At 38.6% G+C, this 18075-nt stretch overlaps 1 protein-coding gene across 2 annotated transcripts in view; it reads right to left on the reverse strand.

Annotated features, from left to right (window-relative positions):
- The window catches only part of KCNQ5 (potassium voltage-gated channel subfamily Q member 5), a 262179-nt gene that overhangs the window by 71956 nt on the left and 172148 nt on the right, over positions 1-18075 (reverse strand). For both annotated transcript variants that reach the window (XM_085217795.1, XM_085217794.1), the window contains exon 2: positions 11871-11961. In XM_085217795.1, coding sequence (XP_085073921.1) covers positions 11871-11961 — 91 coding nt within the window. The remainder of the gene's footprint in view (positions 1-11870; positions 11962-18075) is intronic.

Raw genomic sequence — 18075 nt, forward strand, 5'->3', positions numbered from 1 at the left:
TACACTTTGGGGTAGAGGTAACAGATACTGAAGGAGGAAAGGAAACATTCTTTGTTTCCAATAAAACCTTTTCCTTGTTAAAATCATATCCTGTTTCATTTCACTGGTTTTCCTAGAAAACTTACTGTGCGTACAGATGTGTAAGAAACATCTCCCTAACTAAGCACCATGAGATGTCACAGGCATCCTTCAGCCTGTGCAGGCAGTGCTGTGTGTGGGAGCTGATCCACACAGGCAGGCGTGAGTCCTCCATCACATCCCAAACCCCAAAATCCCTGCTAGATCCCAGTGTGGAGCTGGCATGAATGGAGAGTGGTTAATGATGCACAAAGGACTATTCTATAGCTTCATTTTGGTTAAATTAGTATCATAGAACTGCTGATAGAAGTCGAAAAGTGTTAATTTTTTGGTAGTTTAATATTCTAGTTCCTATTAGTGCTAAGCAGCTTTGCATTTGTCATCTTTACTACCAGTAGGAATTACTGTTTGCTACAACACTCAGTTATGCAAAGATGGGCAGAGTCATTGTATGCTGAAAGCAAGTTTGAGAGTCTTTTTTACTGCATGGTCCCCCCTTGGAGGCAGAAATTCGATTTTTCTTTCTCCCATGCATATATATACACATAGACATCTACCACAAAATGAAAATTCATGACAATACATTGGCTCTGAGAAAGAAAAAAAAGCAAAAAGCTATTTTCTATTTTTTTTCTTTTTTTTTTCTTTTTTTTTTAGGTGGAGGGTAAAAGATGAGATTCTTCTTAGAAAAGCAGTGTGGAAGAGACATATTTGTTCCATGGGAAAAATGGTTACAATTTCTAGCAACATTACAAACTTATGCACAGTGATACACTCTCAAAATTAAACTTTCTGTTAGTTAAGGAAACATTATAAACAGCAGCTGTAGTTACAGTAAGTGAGCTCAAGTATATTATACGTGGCTCTGTGCGCTGGAAAGATGATTTAAAAAATCCTGCATCAGGCTTTCTTACACATACTAAATTTCTGGAGGTTTTAAAGTACAGTATAAGACTGAATAACAGAAAAGTCATTGAATAAGATGGAGATGGGATTTTGCACTTATTTTTGCACATTCTGAAATAGTAATATTTCAAAATGATCTTTATATCCCAGCCACCCCTACTTCTTTGAAGAAAATTGAATTTAAAAGGAAACCATCATCATAAATGCAGGAAAAAAGATTTCCCAGAAAATGTGAACACATTCAAACAGAAACTCTTCAAAGCACTTTTATGGGTCAGTTTTGGATTGGTTCAGGTTGAAACCAGAAAGAGAGAGTCCCACACGACTGAAAAACAAGTAATGTTTCAGTAATCAGTGCAAATCAATCACAATGTAAAGACAAATCTCTGACAAGGTTAACTCACGCCAGGGAATAACATTAGTTTTTCCTATAGCAGCTGTACTGTCAGGAGTTTTCTGGTTTGTGATGGACAAAAATTGGAAGGATGCATCCCAAAAAAGACCTTTCTTTAAAAAAAGAAAAAACAACAGAAGAATGACTTCTAATCATAAATCTAGGCTTTTAAATAACTTGTTTTTAGTTTCTTAGGAATTGAAACATAAAATCAGAGAGTAATTAAAAAGGCATGTGATGGAATAAATCATTAGAACTCATACGACTTGCAGGCTTGCTCTAGAAAAGACAATTTGAACTATCTTTCTCCTGTGAATATGGTGGAACATCATTAATTTTGGTTAAGAGATATATAATAACAACTTTTACATTGGAATGGGAAAAAATCTTCCATGGATGATAAATCTGGCTTCATTCCAAATTTAGCATGGCTGAATTTGAATTGATGTGCAGGTTAACAGCCTAACCCTCCAGCAAGGATCTCCTGGCCTTCACTGTTTCTTCCTTGTCAAATCTATTGTCATCCTTTCCAGTCCAAAATGCATTTGTCCTCGCTCCACAGTGATCTCAGCTGTAACTTTCCTGGCTGATTTACACTCACAGCTCGTCTCCCTCTAAAACCAGCACGGCAGATCCACTGGTACTTCAGAAAGAGGAAAGTTTTTTTCTACTCAGAGCACAGTTCAACCAGACTGATCTCATTCTGAAATGTTTCTACATGCACAGCTTCTCTTGTCATGGAGAGCTATGCATATGCAAGAAGCAAGGCTGAAACACTTGGGCTTAAAATATTCAGTTGTTTTTGACAAAAGGAATGGAAATGCCAGTGTGTCCATGAGGTTTTTTTACATCTGCATGTGCCTTGGTTGCTTTGCCACTGGAACAATGAGAGTTATGAAATGGAAGGAAAATAAGAGGTCATCCAGAGCAAAGTTTCTATTAGCAAAAGGTCCTGCAAGACCTTCATGCAAGGCAGCTACAGTGTGTGCTTTTGATTTTCTTATATTTTGCCCATCTAATTAGAGTACCAAAGACAATTTGTTGAAATTGTCTACATTTCTACTATCCTTCTCAGATTGTTTTTTATGATAAGTATTTTCCTCAGTGTAACATTAAAAGCAAAACAAAACAAAAAAAGATTTTTATCATAGCTTTCTTGTTCATTAACGTAACTGTTTATTAAAACTTAAAATAATTTGATGCACTCCTGCTGCTGAAATCAGGTGTCTGGGCTACAGACCATCATTTCATGCAGTTAGAGCCATTTCTGTGATGAGAAAATGACCAAAATTGAGCACTCTGAGCAGTTCTTATAGCAAGATCCCGTTATTTTGAAACATATAAATAAATCAGGTTTGGATATAAGGCATCCATGCATAAGACAATAGCTCTGCTGTTATTTTAATTCTTGTATGGAAATTGGGATATTACGTATTCCAAAGACCGCTGAAATAGAATAATGGAGCTGCAGACTGCCTGCCTTGAGGTCACCAGAGAAAAGGATCTATAAATGACACTATCAGGAGCCTAGGACATGTACTTGAACATATTAAATTAATACCCTGAAATAAGCTTTAATCAGGCTACAAGTGCTTCCATACTGAAGACAATATCTCTGTAGTTTAGCTGCACTGCAGATACTCATCGGGTGTAAATCAGCAGCTTCTCAATCAACACAACAAGAAGAACAGGAGGAATAACGTCATCCGATAGCAGCTAATGAGCTGCTGTTCCCACTTCCCTAAATACACATCAACAGGGACATCAGGTGTCACCAAATCAGTGGGAAAAGAGGAAGAGTAAACATTTTCACATCCTATCATTTGTTGATGACTGTTTTAAGAATGTCACCAACTGCTGAAATTTCTTTATGGTGACACAGGATGAATAGTTGATAGTATTCAAATAGCAATGCTTTAGTATACATACTCAAAAAAGATGACAATGTGTTCTCATTCAATTAAAGCAAGAACACCTCAGCTTCTGCGCCCTTCTTTCAAGCAAAAAAACTTTTAACTGATTCAAAGTAGTACTGAGCACCCAAGTTGGGCTCTTGTCGTTAACAGGCACTGTTGGGAGGTGATGGCAGTGCAGTGCTACTCCATTTCAGTGAAACCTGAGAAAGTTTTGAGCTGTAAACAGCTGTGCTGCAGAAGCTGTTGTAGGACCCAGGATGCTCCTGTTACTCTGGCCACTTTCCAGATTAAAATCAGCAGATAAGAATATATGCACATGTTACTGTTCAAAATAATGGTGTAATTTGAACCAAATCATTGGAACTAGAAGGTCCCTTTCAACATAAACCATTCTATTAATCTATTATTATTATTATTCTTAATTCAGCATTAGAAGGGATGATCTTTGAACTAACAAGTGTATTTACACGCATGTAGATACACTTCACTAACAAATGTTTTAATTCTCTCCAACTGCAGTTTAGCAGTGGAAGAGGCAGCCATAAATCTGAAAACATAACCCAGAGCAGACCCTTAGTCTGGCATATAAATCACAACCAGAGGTTGCAGTGCAGCTCCCAGCAATACCCAATAAGTATGAAATTAAATGTATGCACTTTTTTTTTTTTTGTCTGTTATCAGTTTTATAATTAATGTGATACTTTTACAACACTGGTTTTCCAAATTATGATTAAGATTTTCCATGCTGATTATATGTTAATGGAGCATTATTAAGAAATCAATTCTGTGCCTTTTAATTTAATATGCAGCTACAAGTCTATTGATATAATATTAAAATCTGAGTGTATGCTTAATTTTAATCAGCTGCACATTATATAGGACTTCTGCTATCCAATTCCCTTTTAGCTTTTTGTTTATTACCTGAAATGGCACCTATCAGTCGTGTTTCCTTATTCATTTACAACAGAAAAAAAAGCCCAGAATTTCTGTGTCAAGCAAAAACAGCTTTAACTCAGGCAGCAAAAATGTACACTGGAATAAAGTAGCAGCCATTTGATTACTTAGAGAGTGCTTACACTACCAGACCAAATCTCTAGCACTGAAACTGTGCTAATCTTCCTTCACATCCACAGGGGAAGGACAGAAACCCCAGGACAGCTTGGGATGCCACAGAAACAAATGCCCTTGAAGCACCAAGATCCACTACCAAAGTAATTTCCCTTCACACAGCATCTGCAGGTTACCATGCTTACCATCTAAGTGCACGCATCAGCAAACTTATCCCAAAGCTCCTTTTGGCTTTTGGTGGATGTGTTTCTTCCAGAAAGACTCTGGCAACTACTGAAAACCCTTTTTCAGATAAGGAAAACTGCAATAGCAAATGTTGATTTCACTGTCCATCCTGCTCTAGCCCAGACACAACATCATCCTTAAATATTGTGCCTTCCCATACCTCAGATTTACACTCACTGTTTTGCTCCAGGTATTTGTTTTTGCCAGGTGCAACTACACTTCTGAGATAATTCCTGAATGGAGACAACACAATAAAACTCACACTATAGAAAAATCCTCTACTTTCCCATCATCTTTGTATCCTACCTTATGCTTGTTTACGTTTTCTTCCTCATTAGCAAGAGATGAGCAGTGAATGGTCTCATTTTAATTACAAAATTATCTGCATGGTCAAAACAATGAAGTGCTGTACAGCTGTACCCAGGCCTTTCCATTTCCTCTGTGATTTCTTTACGCATTTTTTTCTGCTGCTGTCATGTTTCTCATGTCACATGCTACAGGCAGACGTTCAAGCACATCTCTGTATCAACACAGATCCCAGATCTCCCTGCTGAAATGTTTGTGAAGAATTTGATATCTTTAGCTCTGTCCAGAAGAAATGTAGAAAGGTGCCAGAGCAATCACAGACCTCGAATCCTTTTATGCTCTGGCATCCACGCTAATTTTGTATTGAGGCAAAGGGCTTAAGCTAGTTGTTATGACTGAACACATGTATGTGAATTAACTGGTAACATCTGAAAAGTGGAGGGGAGTGGGATATTTCTTCTTTTATTCTTTAGTCTTAGCATGTTTGGACTTGATAAAACCTAGAGATTCAGCAAATGATGTTTATTGCATTCTTATTTATTTCTTCTTGAAGTTTCCCTTAGCTCATCAACAGAGCTTTCGTAGGAGCATATCAATGTATGCTTTGATTACTGGGAGACCTCTGGGCATCTAGGATGATGCAGCTGGAAATGTTTCCAGTACCAAATACACTCAGAAAGTAATTTCAAGAATGTGTTATCTAAAAACTGGTAAATTTTGGCAAATTGGACTGGGAAGGTACTTCACTCAAGCTCTCAAAATGCTGCTTATGCTCAGGTCTTTACTGAAGTCATTCACATCTGCCAAGTAAGCAGTTCTATTACTTGTGCGAGTCCTCATTTACAATATTTTTATTCAGTTCTCTAGACTCAGTGAAAAAGTTGACTTGCTCCCCTCTTTTGACTCCAATAATTAAGCTTTTAAATCTAGTATATCACATTTTGCGTTTTACAACTGCCATTCGTGGAGTGATTTTCAGCTTTTCCTATTCTCTGTTTTTCAAAGTTCATGGAATTTTGGTCTTCTGGAAAAAGAGAAGAGCAAAATCCTTCCACATCCTCTCAAAAACATATACATATATCTTTGTGAGACATTCATTTCCTGTGATCATATCTACATTTGTTGTAATCAACCAATTCCTGTCAGGTTCAGATTTGATACCAGAATTATTATCCTGTCCCTGACATATATCCTTTCCTTAGGCATTCTATGAAAGCCTCTAAATTCAAAGCAACCAATGCTTACTTTGCTAATTCATTATTGTAACTCACCCCCAGTTCAGAGTCCTGAGGATTGGACTTAGTTCCTGTATGTCTGTCAGCATTTGCCACCATCTACACTTAAAAATTTTTAATGCTCCTGTTACATGTATCTGCATCTGATCCTTACAGAATTTTTTTATATCTGTCTGTATTTTGTACCACAGATTGTGAAGTCCTTAAACTGAATCTTGTGATCCGATTTCTCCTCTCATTTGAGGAAACTTCACATTTTGACTGCAGCAACATGTGTTTGCATGCTTTGTCTCATTTGTGCTGAAGGGGCTGAGTTGTTTCTGCAAGTTGCTCAGATGATGGGGTTACTTCTAGGTTTCCAAACACCTTTGATATCACTGATGTGATATTAGCATTTTTTCAGCATTTTTTTTCCTTTGATAATATAATGTTTTGTAGATTTTTTTTCCTTCAGCATTATTTCTGATCCCGTACTTTGATTTTCCTCTAGAGATATGTTCTGCATTTCAATTTGGCAAGCTGATATTTCCCTACCAAGGGTCAGGTCCGAATTTTTGAATTCTAAGTTTGAATTTAGACATTTAGCTATCGATCCATTTTTACTGTTACAGTCTGCAGTACCTGTTTTTTGCCTGTTTTAACAACATAGTTCTCACTATCCATATAACAAGTTCAGATCCTTATCAAACTCCTATTCAATACTGTAGAATAGAGCATAAACTATTGCAAATTTGCATCTATGCAAAATGCTACACTTATAAGTACACTTATAAGTACACTTATACACTTATAAGTAATCTGTCATACTACCTTATCACTTAAATGATAAAAATAGGAGGAAGACATGCCATGAAAGAGTGGTTGTGCAAGGAATGATGCTTGGTTGTCCTTAAAGGGAGTCCTAGACAGTTGGTTCGGTTCTTTAGCACAATTGTGTTGATCCGTTTAAAATGAGATGTGCTTCTCTCTCCTCGAAGAATTATACTCCTGTTAATCTGAAACATGACACCTCATCAGTAACTTCTAATCCTTCCCCATTTTCCACTCTTAATCTCCATATCCTTAAGTTGTGAGCATTCTCCTAGGGAAAGTGTCTCCTTGAACGGTTGGCTAGAAGGCCCTTTCTGCAATAATGGCAGTCCTTTCTTAGGAACGCATTCTTTGCCTTTGAAGCAATGTTAGTCCTCTGTGCTAGGAAACAAAAGGAGTCAGAAAGTGATTGTTATTACTACCAGTATCTTTTCTACTGACTTTATGCACGTGGCTATATAATGTAATGGACAGGATAAGCTAAGTGACACTTACATAGGAATATCAATATATAAGAAATCTACAGTGTACCCTAAGCACTGCTGACAACAGATTTTTCAGATACCTTCATAGTTTCTATGTGATGTGTTTCTTTGTTATGAAATCATTTTTATTTTACTTTCTTACCTTACCTACAGTGTGTGTATATGAGTTTTAAAGGTTGGTTTGGAATGCTAACACTATCATCTCTTCTGTTCTCTCTTCATGTCTCAGGGTCTTTGTTCCACTGTCACAAGATGATTCCAGTTGTGGGACAACTGATCCAAATGATGTGAATAGAACACTATCCACCATTTTAAAAAATCTGTTCTGCCTACTCTTAAAATTTTGTAGCTATTGTTTATATGATTACATTCCAGGGGATGGATTCACTCTTCTAGACCAAAGATAATTGAAGACGCACTTGCCTGCTGCAGAGCAGCTACATGCTATGTTTTTTAATCACCCTCTTTCTACATTTCATTTATGGGGAAATATTAGAAGAGAAAAATTTTAGGAAGAGCTTAATTGCTAGAAGCACTTACTAGACTCTCCTTTTGGATCCATGTAAGTGACCACAGTAAGCACAGAAGCTAGCTTCACCTACTGTACACTGTCTGCTTTTATGTTTCTGGGAGTTATTATTGATAGAAGAACATGTTCCCAGAGTACATTTTCAGATGCCCTTATTTTGTAGAACTATAATTTTTGTAGTTTTCCATCCCAGTTCTTTTCAAAGAAAAAGACAAAACAGATTTGATGAAACCAATTCTACAGAAATTCACTAGTTTTATGATTCCTCTGTCTTGATTAAAAATGAAACTTATGGAAAAAATTGAATCCTTTGCCACTTCAAATGAAAATGATATTGCTTTTCTACAGCTTTTTACTTTAAGCCAGAAGTTCTAAAACACTCAAAGAAGAAATGTGTAAATGCCAGGTCAAATGAAAAACCTAATCTGATACAAGACTTTCCGGACTTCTGATTTGTCAACTCTCTATGGGTCATCTCATATTTTCTTGAACAGACAGCAAACAAATAGAAGTGAACAAGCTATTTGCATAGCTTTAGCTGAAAGTGATCTTAAAATACAGAAAGTTTGGTCATGAGAGTGAATGCCCTCTGATTCCAGTTATTTTTCTTCTTGGCTGCCTTCCCCAAAAGATTTGATTTTGCCTTCCCAGCCTAAGTTTTACTTTCCTCGTGTTTACCATTTGATAAAGTGCCAGGAAATGTACTTGCAGGAGATCAGCAATACGCCAAAGATTAATTTCTTGCTGTGTTAGTTGGATTCTTCAGCTGCTTGTGGCTTTTTTTTGATGTTGAAGTAGATTTTCTTCTACTGTCTGTCTGGGATATATCACTACTGCAGTTTGAACGTCAAAAGTTATGTGCGCAGATGAGGCTAAAGCATAATTACAATTGTAGGTACAAGGAGATGCTCTCCATCTGGTTAGGCTTATTATTCTTGAAAGCAAACCTAACCAAATTCATTACTGATGTAGTAACAGTTCATATACTCATATATCGGAAGGACTTTCATTTTAAACATAAAACTCAAATATTGAGTGCATTTCCCCTGACAGGCTCCCTGATAAGCAGAGGGTGCCTAGGAATCCAGCAGCGCTTGTTCAGATGCTAGAAATGAAGCCCTGGCTGGGTGCAGCCTGATGCGGTGTGGCAGCTTTGTGCTGGTCCAGGGAGCAGGGCTTGCGATTTTCTGCAGTCCAGATAAGCCCATTAACCACTGCTGACCCTCAGAATCCCTCAGCTAATACTTCTTTCCTAAACAATTATTTACTTAGAACTATTGCAGACCTATTGAACTCTGTTGTATTTTTTCTGAGAGAGCATTTAAGATGCAGTGATTCGCGGCTGTGTTCTCTGCTCCCCTGTAAGATGAAGCTCAGGAGACAGACAGATAGATAGATACATGGAATGACTGACTGCAGAATCTTCTTGGCTCCTCTGGCCTTTGTGGGAAGGAGAAAAAGGTTTGCTTACCTCATTTATACTTCCCTTTTAACCTTCCCATGTAATTGCTAATAGCTGCAATATGTCAAAAGTCACAGGAGCTGGTGCAGGCAGCAGCTCAGGTATTAAGTTGAAGAAACATTACATTAACTTTTTAGCCAATTAACATGGCTCTAGGGGGTACCATCTGGAATAAATCTGTGAAGCAAACAGTTCACAGAAACCCAGCAGGCAGCTTTACAGATTGTTGTACTGTACTTCATTAGAAAATAAACACCCATCTTCCATCTCGAGCACAAAGCAAAATGGTATTAAAACAGATCTCTGACAGTTAATACAACTGTCTGTACTAAACAACACACTTGTAGGAATTGTGTGAATCACCATAAGTAAAAGGTTGTGGAAACTCTAGTGACTAATTATTTGTTGGCACAGCCAAAGCAATTCTTTCTGAGTTAAGGCAAAATTGCATTATTTTCTTATTTTGTGTTTGCAATAACTTGCTTTGATAACATTACTAATATCAGTTAATGATTCAGTATGCCGAGAAGGAGCAAATCACATACCAATAAACTGGAATAAACCAGTAAGTTTTAGCCTGCTTCTGGAATTTCATACTTTGCTGTGTTTATATTTTTCTCCATTAGAGACCCACAGCAGGAGCAATAAAATTTGTCGTCACTAGATTTATTCCTGCCAAGGGTTTGTTGAACACATGAGGCTACAGCACAGAAATGCTGGACCAAGCTACTAAAGCTTTGATGCTTCAAGTATTAACTATCCATGCTCTTCCTCCTTTCAGTCATTTCTGTGTTGGAAGGATGGCAGAAAACATTAAGTCAGAATTGCTGAGATGAGCAAAGCTCATCTTTGAGACCATGGAAGCAGGAAGCCTCACAGAGTTTCCCTTCTCAAGTCCTATCTGCTAATGGGCACTGCTACAAGGACTCTGCAAGGACTGGGATATGGGCTAACGGAGCTCACATTCCTCAACCTGTCCATGGGAGCAAACCCAGAGCTTCAAAGAACTCTTCCACGGTCAAACTCCCAGGCAATCCACAAAAAAACACAGCAAACCACAAGAACATGCGTATCAGCCAGCTGAGAAACTGGCAGTAAGCATACCAGCACAACCAACAAGTATGTGACTCATGGGAAATGCATATTTTATGTCAGAACAAATGGCTTTTCTGCAAGCAATTTGCATAAGTATAGAGGGAAACAAATTACCTGTCATAAAATTACTTTCTATCAGAAATTGGGTGTTTTCAGACAAAACAATTTTTCCTGTTTTATGTACCAGAAAATCTTTGCAATTGGTGTAATAATTGCAATAACACCGTTACAGAGCATTCAAACAAACTTCCATTTGCAAAGTGTTGCTCAACTGTGCAAGAAATGGAAGTAGATATTAGTAAAGAATTAAATCCCATCACTTTCAGCTGGTTTAATGCCACCTGATATTTTATCGAGAAACAGGGATAACATGGCTGGGAAGTAGAATGCCACATTAAGCATGGTTCTCCCTAATGAGCTCTGCTAAGAAGCAGTATGATCAGATGGAGCAGAACGCCACACTTCTGCACCTAGCCAACTACAGTCATTTCATTCAGATATACTGATGTGGTAGTACATTGTGCTCTGGAGGCATACCACACACTGCAATTACGTTTATCAGACTGCTTATGTTATAATTAATTGGGAAGCTGTTCTAAAGACCAGTGTTTTCAGATTATATACAGCGATGACAATTGATATGCTGGCATTTGTCAACAGTTACTTCACCTCAGGCATTAACTAACAAGTCACAGTCTTCTGTATGCATGGAACTGAAATAACCATAGTAACTCCAGGAATACAATGATATTTTAATGACCACTATCACTTATCCTGAGGCCATCACTTGCAAAACTAAACAGCCCATCAAGAAGCAGATTAATAAAGCATCTATACAACACATGGAAAATGCTAAGCGGTTTTAGGGATTCAAGCCATTTATATGTAGCTCAGGGAAAAAGGGAGAATTAGAATACGAAATCACATAATATGAAAAAATAATGAAGGTACCACATCCTGCTGTTGCAACTGCCACTAAAATGTCATTATCTATCAACACCTACCAGAAATTGGTATCTAAGATAAAACAATTTCCTATTTTCAGTGCCTTTTAATATGTACAGACTTTATGAAGTATGAAAGATTGTTTCTGCTCAGTCAATACCAAACTGCAATAGAAAAAGTAACAGTAATAAAACAAAGCAGTCCTCAAGTAAAGAAGATGTAATACAACACTTACATACAGTCTGACTTGGTTTTTAAAGAAAAAGATGGTGGAATCTTCTATTTTATTATTATGTCATCATTCTGATGAAAAGTATGGTTTCTTAAAGCATTCAGGAATTCCACGGTGAAGGAGAGAATGTGAGCGTATATAATCGTATTTCTAAAGATGTCTTGTATTTAGAAGTTTCACTTACCAAAATGAAGAGACAACCAGAGGCAAGTTTTGTGTGTTCAGGAATAGTGGAAAACACGGACAAAATCAAGCAACCAAACACAAGGAGAAAACTGAAAAAGAAAGAATATTAGCAATTAATATTTTTCAGAACCCTAATCCAGTATCTATATTCTTCTCCACCAACATTAATAGAAGACTATGAATTAACAGTTCTCATTAACAGAAATGAATTCAATTACTAGTTGGTCAACTAAAGACATTTAAATAGCCTCCTCATAATTCTACAGACTTCTGTGCAGCACTGACGAATTAATGAAAAAAAGCCTCATATGTATGAAGATCTTGGTGAGATGGCCCAACATACACAGATGCTACTTTTGACATGTCAGTCCCGTACATTTATCCAGTACAGCCACTCTTAGTGGCTCAAAAGAAAGAGTGCCAACAGGAGAGACCTTTACCCAGTCCGAAGGATCGTTTCTCCCACTGTAAACCACAGATGTGGGCTGTATGAGGTTATCAAAGCCCTAACGTACATATTGCATCTAACTGTTATGACTTTTCCCATACTAATCAACTTCCTTCTGAGCAAGAGACCTTAATAAGCAGAAGCTCAAAGGCAGCTGGGCTGCGGTACCGCTGCCCTAAGAGACTAGCCTCCATTCTAGGAACAAACTCAGTATCAATGGAAGGAGTTAAAATGTAGGAGTGAATCAAGAGGGTCTTACACAAGTCATGCAGTCACAACTGGGAAAACATGACTGCAATTTTCAGCTTGCATGAGCTTGCATGTTTTATGGTACTGACAAACACATGCAGACGAAACAAAGTACCGACATACTGCCAAATCTCTATGTAAGGAAAGTGCAAATACTCAGTATCACTGCACAATTTCTTCTGAATCCTGTGCCTGTTCCTCACAGCAGAGAGCATACTTATAGCACACAGTGTTCATGGACATGGGTCTGAAGAACTGGTATTACCCCGAGGCCCATACCATGGGTGATATAGAATACCTTTTCCTATAGGGCTGCTTTGCAATAACAATGCCACTGTGGTGGTGAAAAAATGTTGTCTATGGAATGGATCAGAAGAGAACTTCACTTCACCCCCATTACTATGGACTGACTAAGCAGCACATTCACTGACTAATCATCTGTTGTGCAAAGTGGTACATATTCTACATTGCACGCTCTAGCACTTGTACTGTTTTTTGCAAGTAACTGCAAGTTCTGTAGAGTCAGATAACTGATAGTTGTCAGTTATGCTCAGTAATCAATCAATCAAAAATAGCAGGCCAATTCCATCTGAATTGCTGGGACTCTTGCTAGACTCTTACTCTAACCCAATATTAATGCAGGCGGACACCTGCAAGAAAGAGAACGGCTCCTTCCTGATACAAAAGGGATGAAATCTCTTTGAGGGACAAAGCACAAAAACTACTGTTTGATACAGATGGGGCACATACTCTTCAATGGGATGCGTTTCCACTGATCCACACAATCATTCTGAAGACACAGCAGCTTTCAGAAAAGCACTGGGGCATGTGGGGTATTTCTAGTGCCAAGCTCACTCAGTAGCATGGTCAGCAGGGGCTGCAGGAGACACACAGGCTGAGCGGAGCTGGGTTTGCCCAGTCTGAAGAAGGAGGGGACAACAGCAGGTCTCAGCCTCAACTATTTATTTCTGGTTATAGGGAACGCAGAGAGAACATCATTTGCATGAAGAAAAACTGTGATTAGTTATAAGGAAAAAAAAAGTCACAATGAGGAGGTGCAGCACTGAAAAAGTTGGTCAGCAATCTGTGCCCCTGGAGATTTTCAGAATGGAGTTAGAAAAAGCCTCCCTCCGACTTGGAAATTACCTGCTGTGAGAAGGAGCATGGACTATACTGCCTGAAAGGCCTTTTCAAACCTAAATTATTCTTTCATTCAAATTACTGGCTACAAATATCATTATTATTGCATCTGCCCACATGTTCTTCAGGAGCTAAAACTGTCCTTCCCCTTATAACACACCGATCTTCCAATATGGCAGGAGCACCTTAATACATCCAGTACAACAAACAAAATCATTAACTGTTTTTCTTTGGAATTTCTATTAGAAAATCTGATGTGCAGTGTAATAATACATTGGTGGCATATCTAATAGCACATAACTTAACTGCTGGGATGAAATTTCACTCTGAAAATCAAACCTGATAGGATCTCATGGATAAGCTCTATCAAAAGCTGTAAATAAAACAGTGGTATCAAGATATGCAGGAGGGTAATAATGGTCACATACCGTTGACAAATCTATGTTCCAGTTTAAATAAAGAGATCATCAGATTTATGCTTAAAGATTTCATGAAAGACTGGTCCAGGTGGTAAAAATTCAATTCCTGAGCAACTTTGCTTCCCTTTCCCCCACTTTTTGTTTTAAAGGAAAATCCCCCTGAACACTGCTGGTAGTTTTAGCTACTGCAGTCTTCACATACAAGCCCCCTATAATTACATCCTACTGGCACAGTCATAAATGCGGTTTCTCCTAGTTAAAGCCTGCATGGAGGGCAAAATAAAATTAAGAAGTGACTAAGAATTTACAGTAAATACTGTCATTTCCTTTTGCTGGCTTTCTTCAGTTCTGAATCAGTTAAAATTTTATTTTCTTGTATTCTTTGCCCTTACGTATTAAAAATTGCTCTTGTTTAGCTGTATTCCAGTAATACCAACTAAATCTGAGGCCCCATTGCACTGGGTCTTGTCCAAGCACATAATACAAGTTTTCACTTGGAAGAAATCTTATGTAGCAGAATTATGGAAAACAGACGCTGTAGGAAAAGAAGAAAGTTTGTTGTTTCCATATCACAGCTGGAGACCACAGCACAGAAAAGGTAAGGGGACTCTCCTGAGGCCGTGTAGAATTCTTCAGTAGAACTGTGGGGTGGACCTGAACCTTTTAAGTCCCAGTCCAGTCCTGCAGTCACAAAACCACGCTCCACAAACCCAGCACGTGTGATGAACTGCCACAGTTCCTCAGCACTGTGGTTTACAAGATCAGTGTCGGCAAAATGTAAATTCATGACATGGCAGAAAAGCGAGTCAAGAGAGGGAACCAGAACAGTTAAGCAGCGTATTAATCAAAACAAAAGTAAATAGTCAGGAAAGCCAGGTGCACAGTTTAGATTAGCACCTGGTAGATGCAGGTCTGCCGATTATCCACAAAAAGCAGAAACAATCCCCTGAGTAATATGTAAGGATGGTCTTGGAAAGATATTTTTTCTCATAACCTTTTGTATTCATTTTTTTTTTCCCAGAAGCTCTACAAGAAATGAACCACTGTTATTAATTATTATTAAAGAAATCTCTGCATTTATCCACTCAAATCTCACTCAAATCTTGCCCCTCTATCCTTCATTCCTCCCTTCAACGCTGGACACTTTTTTCCTTTTTTCCCTTCAATTCAGCGTTTTATGTCTAAAATGAGACTGTAAGCACTTTAGAGGAGGAGAGAAACCCAGTCCTGTTAGCTTTGCCAAACTAAAAGTATAAGTTCAGGTGCTGTAAAACACAACACTAGCAAAAAGAGGAAAAAATCAAGTGTTCTGGAATATTTTCTGTAGTATATTTACTGCTGACCTGCTTTCCTTCCTTCAAAGTAAATCAATAGTTGGAAACCACTTTCAAGCTTTCTAATTTAGTCTGTTTAGTCAACCCATGGAAGGAAAGCGTCTCCATTTTCCATAGCAAGAGTTGAAGACATGGAGAACACAGCAACACTTTTTACCTGGCAAGACCTCAAGAAGGATCTGTCCAGTAAAAACAAAACCGGAAGGTCTGAAAGCCTGGTGGTCAAAGTGTATCAGAAACTGTTTTTCCAGAGATGAATGAAGGGCAGAGGTTTGTATAAGCCCTGCATAGGCATCCCACATCCCTTTAACCAAAGAAAAATAATTTTTGAATGACAACATTTGAACTGTGTGCCTTGATACGTGCAATACAAGAGGATGCTGCTGTAGGTATGGAGCAGTCCAAAATAAAACACAAAGTGATTATATTCAGCCTCTAGAGGTTCAATCTGGATCATATATTTGTTCAAGCTGAAAAAAACAGATGGTCTTTCCTTATGCATTTACTATCAGACAGTAAAACATATGCCTTAGGCAGCAAGTTCCCATAAAATTATTCAAGCACTGCCATAGTCATGTATTTTATCAAAAGCAGATCCTTTCATCTTCTTCTCCAGCTTCTGAAAGCATACACTAATTGGAGAAAAGCCAATTTACGAAAGATAATATAACTCAGAAGCTTTGATATTTATTCAATCTGCCTCTCATAAACTTTTCTTACTGGTTAATTAGGAACTACCAATTCTCCATTTATTTAATTTTCAACAGAGTTTTACTACAGTTTGTGATTTAAGAGATGTTCATATGGCAGAGGATGTTCAGCCTAAAAAAGAATTACTAAAATGTTACTCAAGGAACATTGTAAGCACAAAAAATACACTCCGAGAAGATCTCTAAAAGCTATTTTGCTATATTACTTACTGCTAGAATTAGAATAATTGAAAGTTAAACATCTGAAAACAGTTTTATGACCTCTTCTGTAAATAATAAAAGTGTATCACTGTTAAAGTGACATAATTAAGTAATTAGACCACCAAGTTATGTTCCAGTATTACTTGTGGTCTAATTTAACACCCATAAGAGCAAAGGTACTCAGGATTATTACCGAGACTTGTTTGTAAATCACTAGCAGTGCCACTGTCTTGGATTTTGTATGGAAGGTAAATAATGCTTGAAAGATTTTTCTAACCTTACCTGTGATCAAAGTAGCTCTTACTTTTCACAGAATCATAGAATGGCCTGGGTTGAGGACCCACAGCGATCATCTAGTTTCAACCCCCTGCTATGTGCAGGCTCACCAACCACCAGATCAGGCTTCCCAGAACCACATCCAGCCTGGCCTTGAATGCCTCCAGGAATGGGGCATCCACAATCTCCTGTTCCAGTGTGTCACCACTGACTGCGTGGAAATTTTCTTCCTAATGTCTAACCTAAACCTCTCCTGCCTTAGTTTAAAACCATTCCCCCTTGTCCTATTACCATAATCCATTACCCTTCCTGTTTATATGCCCCCTTCAAGTACTGGAAAGCCACAATGAGGTCTCCCTGGACCCTTCTCTTCTCCAAGCTAAACAAGCCCAGTTCCCTCAGCCTTTCCTCACAGGAGAGGTGCTCCAGCCCTCTGACCATCTTAATGACCCTCCTCTGGACCCGCTCCAAGAGCTCCACATCATTCCTGTACTGGGGGCCCCAGGCGTGGACGCAGTACTCCAGATGGGATCTCACAAGAGCTGTGTAGAGGGGGACAATCACCTCCCTGTCCCTGCTGGCCACCCCTTTTTAATGCAGCCCAGAACACAGTTGGTCTTCTGGGCTGCAAGTGCACACTGCTGGCTCATGTCCAGCTTCTCATCCACCAGGACCCCCAAGTCCTTCTCCGCAGGGCTGCTCTCAAGAGGTTCTCCTCTCAGTCTGTATAAATAACCTGGATTGCCCTGGCCCAAGTGCAGCACCCTGCACTTAGCCTTGTTGAATCTCATTAGGTTTTCATGGGCCCACTTTTCCAGCCTGCCTAGGTCCCTCTGCATGGCTTCCCTTCCTTCCAGTGTATTGACTGCATACATTGTATACTGTATCCTCCTGGTACAAAGTCAAGACTAAAGTAACTGCTTGCAAACTTACAGAATATTTTTTGATTCACAAAGTTTGAGCCCACAAGATCTAGCACAGCTCCCCAGGACTATTTCCTTCTAAGAATCAGAACCAGCATGAGCCAGGATTTTCCTTAGCAGCAAGCGCTGCTTTGAAATGATTTTTTAATGCATAAATGCAAAAAATCCATGTGAAGCGTTGGGTAACTAAACATCCTGAAGATTTTACTGAATGTATAACACCAATAGATCTGTTAGAGGTCCAGGTAAGTGAATACAACACCCAGAGAAAATTCAAGAAAGGAAGGAAGGAAACAGGCCATCATTCATAGCACTGTTTTACTTCCCTTGGGATTATTAGCTTTGGTGAGCAGCTCTCCTAAAAAGCTGTGACAGATATCTGGGAAATGGGAACTGCACAATGCCCCTGCATTGGCCAGATCCTGTTGGCACTCTCTTTGTGACTGGGAAAGGCTTCAGTGTGCCTTGGAACCACAGAATCACAGAATCGTAGGGGTTTGAAG

The sequence above is a fragment of the Meleagris gallopavo genome, chromosome 2 (genome assembly GCF_905368555.1).
Source record: "Meleagris gallopavo chromosome 2, MGAL_WU_HG_1.1, whole genome shotgun sequence".
In the NCBI taxonomy this organism is placed as follows: domain Eukaryota; kingdom Metazoa; phylum Chordata; class Aves; order Galliformes; family Phasianidae; genus Meleagris; species Meleagris gallopavo.